Source organism: Corvus moneduloides, chromosome 29 (genome assembly GCF_009650955.1).
Source record: "Corvus moneduloides isolate bCorMon1 chromosome 29, bCorMon1.pri, whole genome shotgun sequence".
Taxonomy (NCBI): domain Eukaryota; kingdom Metazoa; phylum Chordata; class Aves; order Passeriformes; family Corvidae; genus Corvus; species Corvus moneduloides.
The window spans coordinates 1,974,157-1,994,247 of record NC_045504.1 but is presented as its reverse complement, the minus strand read 5'-3'; the positions used below and the strand labels follow the sequence as shown (position 1 = coordinate 1,994,247).

At 51.6% G+C, this 20,091-nt stretch overlaps 1 protein-coding gene across 11 annotated transcripts; it reads left to right on the top strand.

The window, feature by feature from the left end:
• The first annotated feature begins 253 nt into the window (after positions 1 to 253).
• Positions 254 to 19,925, top strand: ARNT (aryl hydrocarbon receptor nuclear translocator). 11 transcript variants are annotated; one of them, XM_032093128.1, is made up of 23 exons: positions 254 to 364; positions 4,702 to 4,813; positions 5,952 to 5,996; positions 6,799 to 6,843; positions 7,741 to 7,785; positions 10,518 to 10,731; positions 10,949 to 11,162; positions 11,249 to 11,314; positions 11,444 to 11,543; positions 11,895 to 11,960; positions 12,078 to 12,163; positions 12,543 to 12,619; positions 12,784 to 12,918; positions 13,354 to 13,428; positions 14,240 to 14,391; positions 15,282 to 15,392; positions 15,559 to 15,634; positions 16,061 to 16,184; positions 16,472 to 16,571; positions 16,953 to 17,103; positions 17,325 to 17,484; positions 17,975 to 18,126; positions 18,706 to 19,925. In XM_032093128.1, exons 1-23 carry the CDS (start codon positions 340 to 342, stop codon positions 18,793 to 18,795), a joined length of 2,421 nt encoding a protein of 806 aa, XP_031949019.1. In that variant the 5' UTR covers positions 254 to 339; the 3' UTR covers positions 18,796 to 19,925. The 11 variants fall into 11 exon arrangements, with proteins under 11 accessions (XP_031949019.1, XP_031949018.1, XP_031949017.1 ...); XM_032093127.1 differs by having other exon boundaries at positions 17,972 to 18,126; XM_032093126.1 differs by having other exon boundaries at positions 11,249 to 11,350; positions 17,972 to 18,126.
• Positions 19,926 to 20,091: the final 166 nt, after the last annotated feature.

Genomic DNA, 20,091 nt, shown 5'->3' with positions numbered 1-20,091 from the left:
ATCCCAATCCCACAATGACGTCATCGACACACCCACCACAGCCACGCCCCCTCGAAGCCCCGCCCCTCCACCGTGGGGGCGGGGCACTGCCGCGTTGGCCCCGCCCCCCTGGCCGTGCCCTCCGCTTGGCCCCGCCCCCAGCCCTCAGTTTGGACCAATAGCAGCGCTGCTTCTCCCCGTTTCCCTCCCCCCGCCCCTCGGTTGAACCAATAGGAGCCCGGCTTTGGCGCTGGCCCCGCCCCCGTGCCGGCGGGGCTGTGAGGCCGGCGGAGGTTTTCCTGCGCCGCCATCTTGAATCGGCGGAGCGGAGCGAGGAGGGGGCGGCCCGGGACCCCCGCCATGGCCGCCACCGCCGCCAGCGCGGGTGAGCCCGGCCTCAGGGGCATAAGCGGGGCTGAGGAGCGGACCGAGGGGCCAGGGGGAGCTCGAGGGGGGGGGGCTGAGGGGGTGCGTGGGGTTGTGAGGGCAGCTGAGGGGTGAGGGCGGGCAGAGGGGGGACTCTGCGGGATGAGGCGGGGGGCTGAGGGAGCCTCAGGGGGCCTGGAAGTCTGCGGGCGATCCTCAGGAGCGGGGGCCGCTCTGAGAGGGACCCTGAGGGACCCCTGAAAGGCTGGAGCACCCTGGGAGGGGCTGAAGGAGCCCTGGAGGGGCGTGAGGGGCCTTGACAGGGGTGTGAGGGGCCGAGGGGCAGCTCTGGTGGGGGCCCTGTGGAGGAGGGAAATGAGATAGTGGGATGGGGGCACTCCTGAGGAGTCAGGGCTGTGTTACCTGGATTTGGGGTCCTGGTTGTGCCTGGAGAGCCGATGGTTCGAGGGGACATGGGGCCCGTGGAGCTGGGGGGGGGTCCCTGGGCTGGGTTTCCATCGTCGCTCGTTCGGGTTTGTTTTCCTTCTGTCGGTTTTCGCCCCTTTTTCAGCTGTGTTTCGCTGAGGTTTTCTTAATTGCCGACAAAAACTGCTGCAGTGGTTTGAAGGTTTTGCACAAATCTCTCTGTGAGCTCTGCTGAAGGCGGGGAGGGCTTGGAGCACAATGTTCCCCTCGGCTTTGGTTCCTCAGGTTGGTCCCCAGAGTCCACAGCTCCCTGTGCACAGGGAGCTGGTGAGCCCTGATTCTTGCCCCAAAAAAGCCTCAACTATGTAATTTTTATCCGTTTTCTGGCTAAACTGCTCTGAAATGAGCTTGTATCCAGATTAACCCAGCAGCTGTGAAGTTGTAATGGATTTACAGCGCGGTGGCCGAGATCAGAATTCGGGCTTGGTTCGTGTTTTGGGGGTTTTTTTTTAAAGTCTTGGCTTGTGTTCTGTGGCTTGAGGGTCGTGGTGACACGCTCAGGTTGATCCAGGAGCGTTCAGTGACACTGCTGAAGGATGATGAGGTTTTATTTTAATGTTATAGGAAGGTTTTGTGGCTTTTGACGGTGAGAAAACGCACTGGGGATTCAGAGAATCCAGTTTAGGAGGAAGGAAGATACTCGAGGGTTTAAACTGTATTTCCAAGCGTTTGTGGAAGTGGAGCCTCCAGAGTTCCGTGGGGTTTTTTGCGTAATAAGAAGGTTTTAAGTTCTGAAGGAAAAAGAGAAAGAATTTTCAACATCTGTGTTTAATATTTGTAATCGTGGGCAGAGTGACCGATATTCACTCAAGGCTTTTACACAGCGGGAGGGAAATACACAAACAGTAAACACGGAGATCATTAGGGAAATAAATCGTGAGGAATTCTCACAGATCATTGTGGGATAATATGTGGGTCTTCTTTTCCTTGATGTTAAAAACCAGACTTCAGGGCTCCAGTGAATGCTGGGTAATGTCCCAAAATACCCAGAATGTCTTCGTTTCCACCCCTTAGCGATGGAAGAAACATTCTTTTCGATGTTTTCTAGATAACTTCTATATTTCTCCTTGGAGAAGGTTCCCGTGGGGATGAAAGTGCTGAGCTGGCATTGCATGGGAAATTCAAACAAGCTAAAAACTTCCTACTTACTTTAAAAAAATCAATTTAATGGACCCCAGACATAGAAATTGAGATGTTTTGTAAATAAAAAGCCATAAAAGCAGGAATATCAAAGCCTTACAGTTGTGAGTGAAATGCAAAGTAGTTTTAAGGGCTGGTTTATCTGCTCCCAAACCTGCTCCAAATTTTTTTGGGGAGCTCACAAATGGGTAAATTTAAAGCAAATCTTGTGAGATTTGAACTCCAAACGTGAGCCTGGCACATAACCCCCTGCTAAAGCTTCAGCAGCAGAAAGTTTGGTACAATAAAAATGTATTTAAAAACTGCAGCAGCCCCTTCTCGTAAATCACAGCTGGGAATATTTGCTGTAATTTTATTTTGGAGCCCTTTTTTTTTTTTTTTTTTCCCCCTATTGGGATGCCAGTGGTTGCAGCAGAAGAGCCTTTCCCGGGAGAGCAGGGCTGGGAGCCTGGAGCAGTTGTGAGGGATGGGTTGGGATTTACGTTCTGTTACAAACATTGCTCTGCTCTGTCTCTTCTGGCCTTAATTAGATCCAACACATGGGGTAGGCAAGCAGGGATTGGTTCTGGGAAGGGCTGGGACACAGACCCAGCCAGGATGTTGGAAACCCACCTGGTTTGGTTCCTCAGGTTGGTCCCCAGAGTCCACAGCTCCCTGTGCACAGGGAGCTGGTGAGCCCTGATTCTTGCCCCAAAAAAAGCCTCAACTATGTAATTTTTATCCATTTTCTGGCTAAACTGCTCTGAAATGAGCTTGTATCCAGATTAACCCAGCAGCTGTGAAGTTGTAATGGATTTACAGCACGGTGGCTGAGATCAGAATTCGGGCTTGGTTCGTGTTTTGGGGTTTTTTTTTTAAAGTCTTGGCTTGTGTTCTGTGGCTGGACACCTCCAGGAATGGTGACTCCAGCACTGCCCCGCCTGGCTCCAGCCTCCTTCCTTCCAGGGAGTCCTAAGGAGTGAAAACTCCGCCGTGTGCTCCAGGAATTCCCACTCGCCTCGGTGTAATGGGGCTGGGGAGAACACGGACGTTTGCAAAGAATCTTTGTGTTCCTTTGCCATTCCCAGAAATTCCAAAGGGTGGAAAAGCCAGACCTCTCCCTGCCCGTGTTGTCCCTGGTTTTTGGGAGGGTGTAGCAGAGAGGCCGTGGCCACCCCGACGTTCCCTGCAGAGCGGTGCCAGCTCCCGGTGCCGAACCTCAGGGCCTTTCCTGGGCTTCCACTTGAGCTGCGAGAGGGAAACGTTTCCCAGTGGGAAGCAGGTTCCTCATGGGACGCTGATCCCTGTGTTGGACTCCCCTGGGAAATCCCAAAGGCTTGGGAAGAAGCAGCAGTTCCCTCTGGCCCCCTCAGCCCCGTGTCGGAGTTGGGTCCGGAGAGCAGCTCCGTGTCACTTCCTTCCCCTGCCCAGGGCGGAAATTCCTTCCCCTCCATAAAGGGATTCTCCACTGTGCTCCAGGAACTTTGTTTCTGTTCCCACCATGTTCAGATACAGCTGGGGAAAAGGAGGAACCCTCCTGACCTGCTTTATTCCCACTTGAAACTTCGTTTCGTTAAACAAAATCCTTGGGTGTCACCTTGGGGCTTCATTTGGGAATAAGGGACGAGGCACGGCGGCATCTGGGTGATCCAAAGTCAAGCAGAAAGATGGAGAAGGGTTCCCACCTCTGAATTTTTGTTCTCCAGATGTATTTTTGAGCTCCAGGGGACCCTGGTGTTTCGTTGCTGGAGCTGGTGTTGGATGGGCTGTGCTCGCTCCCGCTGTTGGTTGGGGTTGTTGTTGTTGTTGGCTCCTTCAGCTGCCAAGCCTCGAGCTGGATGCTTATTCCATACTGTAGTCACCCCTGGGAAATACTATGGATTGGCAAGGAAAAAGCTTCCTCAGCAGCGCCAGCTCTTGGAGGAAAACAAACCAGGCAGGCAGAGAGGCTGGGAACGTTAATGTGGTAAAATACGTTTAATTTTGGAAGAAATAGCAGAAATTTGGGAGCGTGTTTGCCGTGAGGTCCAGGCACACCACGGAGGTGATTGTACAGCTCCACTTTTAGCTGCAGACCCCGTTACCGGTGCTCCTGAGCATCCAGGATCAGGGGAAAATACAGGAAAACGGAATCCTGGAATCACAAGATGGTTTGGGGTGGAAGGGACCGGAGAGATCACCTGGACCATGGTTGGGACACCTCGCACTCGTCCAGGGTGCTCCAAGCGCTTGTGGAAGAGCACAGGCACGCCAGTAATGGTGCCAGTGGTGCCCACTGGTCTGTACTGGTGAAGACCAGAAGCGATCAGCTGAACAATGATGGGTTTTGAGGTGCTTTAGGAGCGTTTTGGTTCATTCTTTGTCTCAGATTGAGAAACGAACCCTCTGCAAGTTGGTGTCATCGGGGAAACTCGCGGCTCTGCTCCTCCTCCCTCCTTCATCGTGCAGCCTCAGCTCCTTCCCTGCTCCCACCAGGCTCCTCCTCTTTCCAAAAAAGAGACCACATCTTTTAATTTGGCAGCCTCAGCTCTCCAGCTGAGGAAGCAGCGTGTGCTCCGCGCTGGGAACGGCCCCTCGGTGCAGCAGATGAAAGGACACAAACACACACTGCCCCAGATCCAGCCCCAGCAGCTGCTGACACACAACTGCTTCTACTGGAGAATATTCCACTGAACCTCAGCAGCTTGGACCTTCATACTGGTTGATTTTTGATTTCCCTGATTATTTTTTTTTCCCCCCGCTCCTGTTTAGAAATGGCATCCGATGTTTCCTCGCTGGGTGCAGCCGTCGGCTCCGGGAACTCCGGATCGGGAGCCCAGGCTGGAGGAGCCGTCGCTCAGAGGCCCAGCAAGAGACGGCCTGGGTGAGTGTGTGCTGGGGCTGTGCTCTCTGGGGAAGGGCTGTGGGAAAGGGCCTTTTTGGGGAAGTTTTGTTCTCCAGAAAGAGCCGTCAGCCTCGGGAGGGGGAACTGTGGCCGCTTCGGAGAAGTTTCCTCGTTCCTTCAGGTGGGCTCTGCCCAGTCCTTTCCCTTTGTGGTGGTGTCTTCGTGCCAGCTGCACCCCTTAAAGAGGGGGTTAAGTGACGTGTTCAGAGGGGATTAAAAGCTTTGCACCTCAGAGAAGGAGCAAATGCACACCAAGGATTGAGAGGGAGACCTGGGGGAACAGAGAAATCTGGATTTTGGGGCCTTACTCCAACCTTTGCAGCTGTGCCGTCCCTGGGAGGGGTGGGGGGGAAGCCACAATGTGCTCGTGGGAGGCTTTTTGTTTGCTAAAAATGCCTTTGTAAATTCAAAGGGAGTTGAGTGGCTGTTCCCAGATTTCTGGCACGAGAAATCGCCTCGTAATTTTCAAGCAAACTGAAATCTGTCCCTGTGCTCCTCCCAGTCCCTCAAACTCTTTCCTTCAGCCCCATTTGCTGATGCTCCCAGTCCCCTGCAGCTCCTCCCACGGCTCCTGCTCCGCTGCATCCACGGCTTTCCATCCCAAAAGGAAAAGTGAAAAGTCTTTCCTCTGTCCTCCCACTTGAGGTGGGGTTTTGGTCCTGTGTGAGCAGACACTGCACAAACTGAACTTGAACTCCAGGAATTCATAACAACTCCAGATTTTACCCTCCTCTTTTTTTTTTTTTTAATTTTTTATTTTAAATGCACCCAATCCAGCCTTTTGAGCTGGGAATGCTCTGTTTGTAGGCTCTTGGTGGTCCCTGGTTCTCCTAGGAGATCCAGGCTTTTGGAACGGAAGGTTGGGATGCAGTGGATGCTCCAAGTGGATTTTCTTCCTTTGGAACTGTTTTTCCTTGCTCTGTTCCTGATTAGACACTTAAAAAAAAAGCCCCTTCCCAAACTTTCAGGGTTGTTTCACATTAGGATCACTTAATTGCATTGGGATGACTTAATTTTTCCTTTCAGGAATCATTCTGCATCCATGGGGACAGAGAGAAAAGTAATTTAAAGGAGAAACCACTTGGTTAATAATGATCTTTTTTTTCCTCTTTTTCAGGCTCGATTTTGATGATGATGGAGAAGGGAACAGTAAATTCCTCAGGTGAGGGAGAGCGTGGCATCCAGAAGTTTCTGTCCTATGGTTTGGGGGGGGGGGTGTGTGTGTGTGTTTTCCCTGGAGCAGGATCTTTCTGCTCCTGTGGCTTTTCCTCTCTGGAAGCAGAGGGAATTGCTCCAGTTCCTTAAACTCTTCCCTTTCTCCCAGTCAGCAATATTCCTTCATCTCTGTGGCTTTTATCACTGCCTCAGACATTGTTAATTAATGCTCATCTGTTGTAAGGATGCTTCAGTTGCAGAGACATCCTTATTCCCGAGGAGTTGGCGAGGCTGCAAGGATCTCCTCGTGATCCATATGGAGCACAGAAGAGTTGGAATATCTTGTGTCATTTATTTGTAGCCCCATTACCCAGTTTAGGATTGAATAACTCCAGTGATGCTGGAATTCCCTGTGTTTAAGGATGGCCGTGGAATGGTTTTGGGATGATGAATGTAGGATTTTACCTGGAGAAACCCCTGGATGAAGGTCCTGATTTGGGGCTACCTTTACCTTCCAAGTACAAAATTCCATCTATTTCTTGGTGTGGCATTAAATTGAGTGTGATCCCACCATCCTTGGTTGGAATGTGATTATGGAAAACCCCGTGGAGGTGATGCCAGTAGTTCAGCCACAGTGTTTGGTGCTCAGTGAGTTGTCCTGCACTGTCCATCCACAGCCAAGTTGGTCTTTTTAACCCCAGGCATTTGGGTTTTTTTTTTTGTGGTGGGAGTCATTAAACCACCTTTTCTCTATGCTTTTTTGAGAAAAAAGGAAGTGTAAACACTTTAACCTCTCCCCCTTCTCCTAGATGTGATGATGACCCGATGCCAAACGACAAAGAGAGATTTGCCAGGTAAGAATTGGATGATTTTAAAGCTTTTTGTGCTGAAAAACCTTAATAGGAGAGGGATCCTGCAGCACCCTTCTCACAAGCAGTTCAACCATCTCTCTTTGAAGGTGCTCCAAGGCATCCACACATATTCCTTGATGGTTTTTGGACCAGTTCATTGAGTGTGACGATGACATTCCTCTTTTTCACCATTCCTTTCAGCTCCTGGACTCTCAATTCTTTTCTCCTGCTCAAGAAACTTGCAGAGATAAAAGTTTCCTGCTTCGTAAAAGTTTTCCCTTGACCGGGGTTTCTTGGCACACGTTGTGATTACCCAGAAGCTCTACAAATTGAGGGGTTTCTGGACATTACAGGGAATACTTTGATCACTTTTTTTGGTGTCTGACAGTACCTCTGAGTGTTGGGACTGAGCCCATGGTATTTTTACAGCTGTTTGAAGCTCTGTTCCCTTCTCTGGACACTCTCCAGCCCATCAATGTCCCTCTTGCCACGAGGAGCCCAAAATTGTCCCCAGGATTTGGGGGGGGTCACTATCCTGCTGTTACCTGCCAAAGGGAATTCCAAGCTGGGATTTTTAAAGTGGTTCGAGTCGTTCTGAAGTCAAGCAAATCAGAAATATATTAGGAATAGCAGAATACTTCTAATATTAGAAAGAAGCAAATTAGAACTAGGTCAACAGCCTCAGAAAATGTCTTAAAACTCCAACACATCAGGCACCAATTTAATGTGGAATGTTGCAAACTAATGACTTGTTTTATCTTATGGAATTGCTCCTCTGCAGAGCAGACCTGTCCCTAGGCTGGGTTTCCTAGTCCATCTTTTCCATTTTTTAATTTTTTTTTTCCATTTCTTTCAACTTTTTTTTCCATTTTTAGCTTAGCTGGCTAATTTTATTTTTAGGTCTGATGATGAGCAGAGTTCAGCGGATAAGGAGAGACTTGCCAGGTAGGAGAATGGAGATTTCAAGCATGGACAAGCAGAGTTTTTCCTTTCCTTTATGTTTCTCTAGGCATCCCTTCTCTTTTTTTTTTTGTTCTTTTCCCCCCTCCTTCCCTCATCTGCTGCAGAGGATTTAACAGACTCCTGGAAATTGCTGTGGAATTGGGATTAGGAGAGGAAAGGCACTGAGGAAAGGCACATCTCATCCTTGGAAAAACGTTTTTAGGGAATACACGAGAGGATTTATTTGCCAGAAGCCACAGGGTTGGCCTCCTGCTTTCACCTGTAGCTTTGCTAACCTGTGCTTAAATACAGTTCCTCTTGTCCTGCTTTGAGGTTCCAGGTTGTCCCTCTGGGAAGGTTTTGTGTCCTGGGAATGCTGTTGGACTCTCAGAATGGGCAGGAAAAGGTGTTTTAGCTCAGGTGTTTTCCTTCCAGGAAAGGTGGTGTCACTGGAAACAGGATTGAATTCTTTCCCCCCGAGTTTCTGTTAGTAATTAATGAGAGATGTGCCTGAAACCACCAGAACAGTCACCTGGAATGCTGCACCAGGAATCCAGGAATGGGCCCTGAGGACACCTGTGCCCCTGTGCAGCAGCCTTAACACCCGTGCACGCCTGCCCTTCATTTTCCACTTAACCCAGTTTTGGGCAGTTTTGTCTTTAAACCCAAACCTGACCCCCAAAGTGCCTTTGCTGACTGCACTGAGCTGTGCTTAAATGTTTGAGGAGATCAGGAAGACACAGGGGTGAGGCCTGGGAATACAGGGAACAGCAAAGCCTTCCAAGGGTTTGTTCCCAGGAGCTTGTATAAAAAAACATTTCGGAGAACCCTGGAGTGGTTTGGGGTTGGAAGGGACCTTAGAGCTCATTTATTCATGGCAGGGACACCTTCCACTGTCCCAGGCTGCTCCAAGCCCCATCCAGTCCAGCCTTGGACACTTCCAGGGATCCAGGGGCAGCCACGGTTTCTCTCAGTGCCGGGGTCTCAGCACTTTCACAGGGAGCAATTCCTTCCCCAAATCCCACATCACTGCCCTGTGTCAGTGGAAAGCCATTCCCCTTTGTTCTGTCCCTCCAGGCCCTTGTCCAAAGTGCCTCTCCAGCTCTCTTGGAGCCCCTTTATGCTCTGGAAAATTCTGGGATTTTCTGTCCCAGGATGGACAATCCCAGTTCTCCCATCCTTTCCTCATGGCAGAGTGACAGTGGGGCAAGTGAAATGTCTGCTGGTGCCCCAGTAGCTTTTGTAGATGAAAGAACTTTGTTTTTCACATCTGAGCTTGTGAGTTTAGAGAAGCTGCCAGACTCAAAGGTGAGGTCACTGAATGTCTGCACACACCTCGGAGCGATAAATGCTCCATTTCTGTGCTTCTCCTGTTCACTCACCTGCCTGTCCTCGCTCCTTCCAACACTTCCACCTCATCTCACTTCCCACCCTGTGCTTCCTTGCACCTGATCCATCCTTCCTGTATAGGAAACCTGGCTTTTAAGCTCTTGTTTTGGAAAACCCACCTTAGGAACCCAGTTAAATTACGCATCCTGGATAAAAGAACCAAGATCTGCTCTGTGGGACTGATGGGCGCTGTGCCCCGTGGGCCAAAGGGGTGCCAAGAGCCTCTTGGAGGCTACAGTGCCTCTTGAGAGGTTGGTGCCACCACCCGGGTGTTGCGTGGTCCTGGTGTGTGCCCAGGTTGGTTGGCCTTGATGGTCTGTGCAGAAATGAGGTGTAACCTGCTGGGACAGTGCAGAAAGGGCTGCTGGTGTCGCTGACAAAGCACTGCCAGCTGCCACCCAGCTACCTGAGCTCACTCAGAATCCTGCAGTGGCTGTGGTTGGAAGGAGCCTTCGAGCTCATCCAGTCCCACTGATGCCATGAAGAGTTTTTGGCTTTTCTTTTATACCCCTGTTGTACCTTTTTTACAACTTCTGTATTCTCAGTGCTTTTTGGACTTGTTGGTCAAGCTGAGAGACTCAACATTTTAGAGGTTTCGTAGTTAGGGATCAGTGTGCCCCAGACCCCAAGGTCCTTTCCAGAACACATTCTGTAAACTAAGATAGAACCATCCAGGAGAAGGCTCCTTGGGGAGGGGGGCTCACTCGAGCCTCTCGTTAGGGAATCTTTGATAGATCTGCTAATTAGTAACACCTAGAATGCGATAGCAGATCTTTTGGGGTGTTCACTGTGGTGTGCATTGGGGTGCATATGACCTGGATGTGATGCACCTAAGGATCCTTGAAATAAATCCCAAGGTAAAATCCCTTTTCCCCTTCTAACCGTGTATGACTCTTGATTTTAAGACCAGGAAGAGGCATCACCACATCTCCCACTAGCCCAGGTTGCCCAGAAGAGCAGGTGCCCAAGTTTTAGCTGCAGACCTGGTGGGTCTGATGGTGCAGGGGATCTCACCCACCCTCGGATGGACGGTGTTGAGGTCACCTGCAGCGAAGTGACCCTGCTTTGGGAAGCAGAGGAGCAATTCCTTTGTAGTGGATGGGGGAAGGTTTGCCCAGCTCCAGGGAGTCGCTGTGACTTCGAGCAAGGTCCAGGTGTAGCCTCTCCTCCCTTGCCCCCGTGTCCACGTTCCCTGTGCACGCCCAGCATGTGAGGCTTGACTCCTAATCCTGACGGCCCCGATGCATCTCTGTGTGTCACTGATGTGGGGGACACGGCCCAGCCTCCCACCCACCCCTCCCCGGTAACTTCACCTTCCTCCTTTTCTCCTCCTCGACCTCTGGCAGGGAGAACCACAGCGAGATCGAGCGGAGGAGGAGGAACAAGATGACCGCCTACATCACGGAGCTGTCGGACATGGTGCCCACGTGCAGCGCCCTGGCCCGCAAGCCGGACAAGCTGACCATCCTGCGCATGGCCGTGTCCCACATGAAGTCCCTGCGTGGCACCGGCAACACCTCCACGGACGGCACCTACAAACCCTCCTTTCTCACCGACCAGGTCTCTGCCCATATCAAAAGTGCCTCTTCCTGTTTTTTATTCAAGTCCTGGAAGGCCACAGCGAGGTCTCCCTGAAGCCTTCTGATCTTGGCCTGATGCTGCTTGGTGGGAATTACAGCAATCAGCGGGGAAAATTAAACGATGGGTGGGGTGAAATAATCCAAAACCCGAGAGTGTATTTTGGCCGTGGAGCTGAGAGCTGTCTGTGTGCATGCAGGAACTCAAACACCTGATCCTGGAGGCAGCTGATGGCTTCCTGTTCATCGTGTCCTGCGAGACGGGGCGCGTGGTCTACGTGTCCGACTCGGTGACGCCGGTGCTGAACCAGCCGCAGTCCGAGTGGTTCGGCAGCACCTTGTACGAGCAGGTGCACCCCGACGACGTGGGCAAGCTGCGGGAGCAGCTCTCCACCTCCGAGAACGCCCTCACAGGTACAGCGACCCGGGGAGCTCGGCCAGGAGGGGCTGGCAGGTGGGAGAACCTGCGGAGGACTCGGATTAAACCCTTCCCTTTGTAGAGGGAACCAAGCCCTGGTGCCTTTCTACCAAGGATGCTGCAGCCCCCCCTGAGAATGCATCTAAAGGTACCACCGGTGACACTCGTGTCCTGCCAGTTCCCAGTACGTTACCTGGTGCCACACCTGTCTTGTTGGAAGGATTCCCAGTGCAGCAGCATCTTCTTTTTCTTCCTTTTTATTTTTTTTTGTTTTTAGGTCGTATCCTCGATTTGAAGACGGGGACTGTGAAGAAGGAAGGGCAGCAGTCCATGAGGATGTGCATGGGCTCCCGGAGATCTTTCATCTGCCGAATGAGGTAGGAAGGAATTCCTTGGGGAAATCTCTGAGCCTAAAGCTCACCTTACTCCCTAACCCTGGCCCCTCCATGCTTTCATTTCAGCTTTTTTTTTTGGGCTCGTTTTGATGTAGACATGGTAGAACATGGCTGAGCTTTCCCTCCAGTCAAGTTTTTGAGATGTTTATTTGCCCTGTTGTTGTACAAGATCCATTTTAAAGTAACAAACCAGTTTTAACCCCAAGTATCACCTCCCTTGACTTCCGCAGAATGAGGGCTTTTGCGTGATGGAAATGCCTCTTATTCTTAAAATAATCCAGATTATTTTCACGTCGATCAAGAAAGATCAAATCCTTTCTAACCCTGCTGCAGGTGTGGCAACAGCTCCGTGGATCCGGTCGCTGTCAATCGTCTCAGCTTCATGAGGAATCGCTGCAGGTAAACCATGCACGAACAGCAGGAATGCGTACAGCAGAAAAACAACCACCAAAGGCCTTGCCTGGCCTTCCACCACACCGTGGCACAACCTGTTTCTCTCTCTCTCTCTCTCCCAAGGAATGGTTTAGGTGCAGCCAAGGATGGAGAACCTCACTACGTCGTCGTGCACTGCACGGGCTACATCAAAGCCTGGCCCCCAGCAGGTAACGATTGTGTTCAGGTGGGCTGGGTTTAAGAGCACGTGGTCCAAAGTTGCCACGTGCCAGGAAGTTCTTTGCAAATGTAGCTGTGATTTTTATTTTAAGATTGCCCTGATTTTTGCAGGTGCAGCAGCAGAGATCTCTGTCTGTAGAGGATAAAAATAATCTTGAACTGATGTGCAGCTTTTGCTGAAATTCACAGATTTCCAACCCTTCTGGTGAAAAAAGGGAGGGGGAGGCACCTTAATTTATGAAATTCCTTCATGGAGAAGGATATTGAGTTGCAAACCAGGGCGGAGAGATGTCTTGAAGTCCATTTCCTTTGAAATGAGCCATTTTTCCTGAACTAACCTTGCTGGAAATTTTTTCCCTCCCCTCTCAGGTGTTTCCCTGCCTGACGATGACCCCGACGCCGGCCAGGGCAGCAAGTTCTGCCTCGTGGCCATTGGCAGGCTCCAGGTGAGTGCCCTTTTCCTCTTCCCCAACATTGCCTTGTCCTGGGAATCCTCCGATTTCAACCGTTCTGTCTGAAAACGTTCCCCCGACGGCCACAAATGCGGCTGCAGGGCTGGGGCAGCTCAGGGACAGCGAGGTTTGGTGACTCTCCCTGTGTTCCTGGGCAGGTGACCAGCTCTCCCAACTGCACAGACATGAACAATGTCTGCCAGCCCACAGAATTCATCTCCCGACACAACACCGAAGGAATTTTCACCTTCATCGACCACCGGTGCGTGGCCACCGTTGGTTACCAGCCCCAGGTAACCCCCATTCCTTATTTTAAGAGAAATAAAATGCTCTTTAAACTTATTTTCTTTCTATATCGTGGCTCTGCTTGTCCAACAGAGCTGATAAACCATGCCCAGGGCTTAACCCAGACATGTGTTTCTTCTCCACTGGTTGCTCTTCCATGTGTTTTTCCAAGTCCTTTGATCATGGGAAAGGCTGGGTGTCTCTGGATTGTGTCAAATGTCAATTAAAGGCATTTTTGCCTCAAATTGAGTTAAAGATCAAACGTTCATCGACAGCTGTTGTGCTTTTCTTTTAAAAAACAGCACGCCAGCTCTTGTGCTTGGGTTGTGTAACGGGGATTTGGGGAGAAGGAGCAGGAACTACCTCTCCAAAGAGGGATTCATTATGGAATCTGCCCTCCAGATGAACTGACTCGATCTCTCTCACAATTCCTTGTAAAATAGGAACTTTTGGGGAAAGACATCGTGGATTTCTGCCATCCAGAAGACCAGCAGCTTTTACGAGACAGTTTTCAACAGGTAAAAACATCGTAGCTGCCCTTTGCATGCAGGGTGCAATTCAGGTTGGAGTTCATTCCGAGACTGGAACGTCTTGGTGCTTGCAAAGCAACGGAATTGACTGGAAAACCAAGAGGAAAACCAAACCTTAGATAATCCTCCTGTGCAAACAGTTGCAGATTTAGTCGTACCGTGAAATGCAAAATGAAAACAGAAGCTTCTGATGTCTTTACTCCTGAATCCAATCTTAACTCCAGCTCTGGCTGCTGGTCCAGTCGGCTTTTAGGGCCAGGGATGTGGCTCCCAAGTGCCTGGCTGAAACCCTGGTTCATCTCTAGGGCCCAGCCCAGTGCTGCAGAACCCGCAGTGGAGGTGGTTTTCTTGCCCTGTTGTCGTTTCTGTTATTTCTGAGGGCCTTGGACTGGTGGCAGGGCAGGTAAGGCTGCCCCTGTGCTTTCATGACTCCAAAAACTCCAGCTGCTCATATCCATTGCTCCAAACCGTTGGAATGGGAAGCGACAGCATGTGTTTCATTTCTTGGAGGCTTTTTCATAACATCTCACCAGTGCAAAGAGATAAGAGAAGTGAAGCCAAAAAGGGGATTTTTAGGTTCCCCTTCTGTATCCTTTAGGAATCAAGCTGTCCTAAGGGAATAGTGCCATTTGGTTTGGGAACACGGAGATGTGGTGGTCCAGGTTTGAGGCAAAGGGCCATCGCAGGGGGCTGGGGCAGGGGAGGGAGGAAACTTCGTGCTCAGGTTTGCTCTTCCCCACCTTTGATCAGGTGCTACTGATAGAATTGCGGTGTCTTTTTTTTATTTTTTATTTTTGAGGTGGTGAAGTTAAAAGGCCAGGTTCTGTCAGTCATGTTCCGCTTCCGATCCAAAAACCGGGAATGGCTGTGGATGAGAACCAGCTCGTTCACCTTCCAGAACCCCTACTCGGACGAGATCGAGTACATCATCTGCACCAACACCAACGTCAAGTGAGTACCTGGAGAAAGGCTCAGCCCAGAATCACCCAGAACCAGGGAGCCTCGACCTCTCCCCCCTCAGGAGCTTCCCAACAATTGGCACAACCCTGGAGAAGTTCCTGAGTCCCTCCAGCTCCCATTCCCTGCTGGGCTCTGCCTGGCACTGGAGGACTACAAAGTGCAGGAATTGTAATGCCTTTGGCTGTCTCGTTGTGTGGCTTAACAAGCTGCCAAAAATCCAGCTCCAGCAGTGCCTGAAAGGAGTGAAATCTGCCTCAGAATGCAGCTCTTGGATTCTTGGGACAGCCCAGGGCGTCCCATCTTTGGGAATGGTCAGAGCTGCTCTCTCTTCCCATGAGGGAGCTGCACACTCCTTGCACAAGAGCAGCAAGGACCAAGGCGTTGTGCCTGTGTGTGATCTAGAGCTGCAGCCTTGGCAGGGGCAGCTCCAGCAGGCAAACAGAAGGCTGGATCTCCTGGGAAAGGGAAATCCAGGGATTTTTTTTTTTTTTTGCCATGAGGCAAAGCAACACTTCTTCCCTGCAGAGCTGAAATCTGCTGCAGGCCTGACTTCCTGCCCCATGTCAGAGCTCTCTCTCTTTGAACTCCTTCGTTCTGCACGCAGCCATTCCAACATCCACAATCCACCTCCTAAAAAACCCCTGTGGGAGTTCAGAGCAGAGCAGCAGCGTCTGTCTGCTTGTGTTTGAGGTGCTTTGAGTATGGAGGAGGGAGGCACAACCCCCACACCTGGAGCATCCTATTCCTATTCAAGGAAATGGAGTGGAAAGATCCTTCACTCCAACGGGGTTTTGCATCTTGTCCCTGCTACACACCAGGACCCAGCTTTGCTTCCAAGTTGGGACTTCTTAAAATCCCTTTTTTCTGTCTTTGCTTTAAAGGAACTCGAGCCAGGAGTCCCGGCCCGCCCTGGCAAACTCCATGCCAAGGCCTCAGCTGGGGCAGAGCGTCAGCCTTCCCCTGGACATGGGCACGGCCCCACTGCCCTCAAGGTCAGCAGGAGCTCGGCTCCTTTTCCCCCTTCCCCTCACACACTGTTCACCCCCAAATTCCCCTCTCTGCAGCCAGGAGCTCGAGGCTGGCGAATCCCTGGCGTATTCCCTTGGGAATTCTCTTTGGCAGCCCGTGTTCTCCTGTTACAGACACTTTCTATTTCAGGCAGCAGCAGCCACCCCAGGCAGAGCTGGAAGTGGGCCCAGGAAGGGAGAGCTTGGCTGGCTACGAGCACTCACAGGTGAGTCCAGAGGGATTTGGGCTCTGTTTAAGGCACCTTTTTGCTGAGGGTTTAAAGGTGGTGGTTGGCACCAGGATGAGGTGGGGTTTGAGGGGAAGGTGTTTCTGCCTCGGGTGTCGCTCGATTCCGGTTTTTATCCTGTGGAATCATAGAACCATGAAATAATTCGGGTGGGAAGGAACCTTAAAGCCCATCCAGCTTCACCCCCTGCCACGAGCAGGCACACCTTCCACCAGCCCACCTTGCTCCAAGCCCTGTCCAACCTGACCTTGGACACTTCCAGAGATGCGATGGGGCATCCTGAACGATCCCTCTATCCCAAAAAAGCACGCCAGAATCCCGGGAGCAGCCGGGCCCTCAGCTGCTCTGGGTGCTCAGTTCCTCTGTGCCGAGGTGTGAGCAGCTCTGCCGTGTCCCCTCTGCCAGGTGCCCGTCCAGCCCGTGAGCGCTGCCGGCCCCGAGCACAGCAAACCCCTGGAGAAGGCCGAGAGCCTCTTCAGCCAGGAGCGGGACCCACGCTTCGGGGAGATCTTCCCCACCATCAGCACAGGTGGGTCAGCAGGACAGGTCTGTGCTTCCACCTGTCCCGCTCACATCCTTCCTGCTTGTCCCTGCGGAGCATTTCTCCCTGCTCCCCTGAGCCCAGAGAAACCTCCGTGCGAGTTTAGTAGAAAATGGAGAGGAAATCAAATTAAACGGGATTTAACAAAATCATCTGGAGTCTGTGTCTGGAGAAGGAGCAGAGGAGTCTTCCTTCACACAGACAACATCTTTTCCAACTGATTCTTTGTCCCTGTTGATGTCCCAGCCCAAAAACGACTTGTGCTCTCTCCGCAGATCAGAGCAAAGCCATCCCTGCCAGCACCGTGCCGGCCAACCCGCCCCTCTTCGCCCAGGGAAACACCTTCACTGCTGCACGGCCCGCTGAGAACTTCAGGTGAGGCCTCACCTGCCCAGCTCCTGCCCCCATTCCCTCTCTTTCCCCTGCTGGGAAAAGCCCTGCCCAGGATCTGGGTGCCCACAGCCCCAGCAGCTCCTCTCAGTTGTTGCCCGTGTAGAATCATGGAATCATTTAGGTTGGAAGGGCCCTCTTAAGATCATCCAGGTCCCACTGTTAACCCGTGTTCACCGCTCAGCCCTGTCCCCAGGCGCCACATCCGCACCTCCCTGCGACGCTCCAGGGATGACCACTCCACCCTTCCCAGATGGGCAGAGTTACCCCAATTTTCGGGCTCGTTTCCCTCCACCAATAACTTCAGCAGATGGCTTTGGTGCCTCTTCTTCCCGTGAGTGGCCTCAGACTCCTCTTCTCTTCCAGGAGCAGCAGCATGGTCCCTCCAGTGAACATCATCCAGCAGCAGCCCTTGCCCGCCGGCCGGATCTTATCGCAGATCTCCCGCCACTCCACCCCAGCTCAGGTCAGCGGGACCACCTGGGCTCCAGGGACACGGCCGGTGTTCACACCCCAGGTAGCACAGCCCAAACCCTCAGTAGGTGCAGGCCCCACGTCCCCGCTGCCTTCCAGACCCTGCTCTCCGTGGGGAGAATCATCCTGCTTCCACTCTCCGGCGCTGTGCGTGTGTCCGTGTGCTTCCTCCTTCGGGGCTAATCCGGCAACTCCTCCCTGAGCTGAGGGTCGGGGATGAATCCATCCCTCCTCTTCCTCTCCCGTGTTGTTCCTCTCTCACAGCAAGTGGCATCTCAGACGGTGAAGACCCGCCCGCCTTCCTTTGGCATGGGGACATTCCAGGGCACCCCGTCCTCCTTCAGCTCCATGACAGCGCCGGGATCGACGGCGTCTCCCACCACGGCGCCGTACCCGGCCCTGGCCAGCCGCGGCACAGGTTTCAGTGAGTGTGGCTTGGAGGAGGGTGGGGGGCAAAAAAAAAAAAAAAGCCCTGAGGGAAAAAAACTGGGAGCATCCAGCTGTGGTGGGATGTGTGCTCTCCATTATTTTTTGTGGATTTTGGGAGTGCCTAAATGTGGGGGAGCAGAGCTGAGTCCCTGCTTTGACTGACAGCGATCGCCTTCGATCGTCCTCCAACCACAGAGCTGCACTCGGTGGTCCTTGTGGATCCCTTCCAGCTCAGGATAATCTGGGCTCATCCCAGCAGATGAATTCTGAACCATTTTAAGGCTGCCTGGGACAAACCAACCCCTCTGGGAACCCCTTTCTTCTATCCCACAGCAAACACCTGAACTCCTGTGGCAGGAATTCCTGGAGGGGCCACCCCGTCCTGTCACAGCGTGCTGCCCTTCCCAATCCCATCAGAGCATTGGAGAAGCCACATTCCCAAAGGAGGGATGATTCACTCACTGCCTGTGTTCTGTGTCCAGCAGCCACGGAGGCGGCGCAGACCCCGGCCCCGTTCCAGCCCCGCGCCGCCGACGCCGTGGGAATGTGGCCTCAGTGGCAAGGACAGCACCACGGCCCGGCATCCGGGGAGCAGCACGTGCAGCAGCCCCAGCCCAGCCAGCCTGAGGTCTTCCCAGTAAGATGGGGCTTTTTAACCTCCCAGTGCAGTGGGATTCACTGGTCTTGAAGCATCCGGAGCTTGTCCCTCTGGTTCAAATCAACTGGGGAGGTCCCAAACTCCTGGATAACCTGGAGAGGGCAGGACTGGCTTTGTTGTCTTGGTCTGTTGCAGGATCAGTGTGAAATTCCAGTTGGATTAACCCTTCTAATTAATTAAAAAAAAGGAAAAGCCACAGTCCAATGAAATTCAGATAATTCCTGGGAATTCATAATCATTTCGCTCCAGCTTTCCCAGCAGTTGCTGGTTATGGCTGCAATTTGCTGCTCTCCTTCAATTTGCCTTGGACACAGGCAAATTGAGAGGGGAAAGGAACCAGTTTGATCCACAGTATTCCAGCAAACCTGCGACTAAACTGCCACCATGCTCATGGAATCATGGAATTGCTGAGGCTGGAAAAGCCTCCCGAGATCAAATCCAACCATTCCCCCCTCCCCACTGCCTAATTTCCAATCGAAACCTCCCCGGCACACCTTGAGGCTGTTGGATATGTGCAATTCCAGTGTGGATCCTAACTCTCTCCTTGTATCCTCACAGGACATGCTGACCATGCTGGGGGACCAAGGGCCCAACTACAACAACGAAGAATTCCCAGAGTTGAACATATTCCCTTCTTTTTCCGAATAAAACAAGCCTTAGGGGGGGAGGGGAAAAAAAAACAAACAAACCACCACCAACATCAAGCTCTCTACGTTATCCACGTGTAAAGGACAACAGCTGAGTCTTTTTTCTCAAGGAACTGTCTAAAACAACTTCCCACCTTCTGGAAGCAGAGCTCCGAGGAGGGATTGGCCGTGCAGGAGGGAGGTGCTTGGGACACCTCCTCCACGTGGGATTGTTCTGGAAGCTTCAGGACTTGAGTGCCACGAGGCCAAAGGCCCCCCCAGCGTGTTCCCAAAGCTTCTCCTACGCGGATTTCTTTGGGAAGGATTCCTGTCTGGATCACAGACAGCACTTTGTAAACTTTTAAGGTGGCTTGGACTGGTTTTTTTTTTAATTTCATTCTCTGCCGTGACTTTTTTTTTTTTTCTATAAAACACAAACGATTGGAATTTTTCAATGCTGGAAGAAAAACTCTTCCGAGTGTTGTCCCTGTAAACACAAATCCTGGAGGATGCTTGAGTAAGAATCCCTGTCCTAAGCCAGTGTTTTCCTCCTTTTGGGAGGAATTTTTGGCTGGTTTTGGAGGGTTCTTACAGCGTCTCCAGTCCAGGGTGCTCCGTGCCGAGATTCCCGTGTTTGTTTGGAATCTCCTCTCTCCTGTGAACTGTGCAATGAAGTCAGTGTGACCCATAACCCCCCACCCCCGTCACCCCAGGATAATTAACGAGCCATAAAATAATTATTACCCCATGTAGCTTTCTTCTGGACGAATCAATTTTCCAGCTGATGGTTTCTACGCTGCCACAATTTGATGTTTCAACAGGGGCTTTGGTTGGGTTTTTCTTTCGGGATAAAACCTGCTCCAAGCTGTCCGTGGAATTTTGTCACGTGTGGATGAGTTCCTTGTCCTCGTTTTGGAGCTGGATGTAGGAGAATCCCTGGATTTGATCAGGGAATTGCTGAGGAACTTTGTGTTTTCACGACGTTTGCTCGCTCACCATCTCCTTAAAGAAAAATTCCTGCCATGGGATGATCCTGTTGCCAAATCACAAACTGTAAGAGGAGAGCTGGAAAAGTAGGGAACAGAATGATTTTTTTTTTGTTTTTTTATATATATATATATATATATAAAATTTTTAATTTTTAAACCTTGATTTGGAATCTGCTGGCTTTTTCCATGGAAAAAAAAAAAAAACCCAACTTGTGGCCAACCCTGCTCTCCTCAGGGGGGCTGGAAGAGCTGTTTGATTCCCTCAATTCCAACAGGAAAATTAATTGCAGAGCTGGACTTGGAAGGAAACTTGGCACAACGGCAGCTGG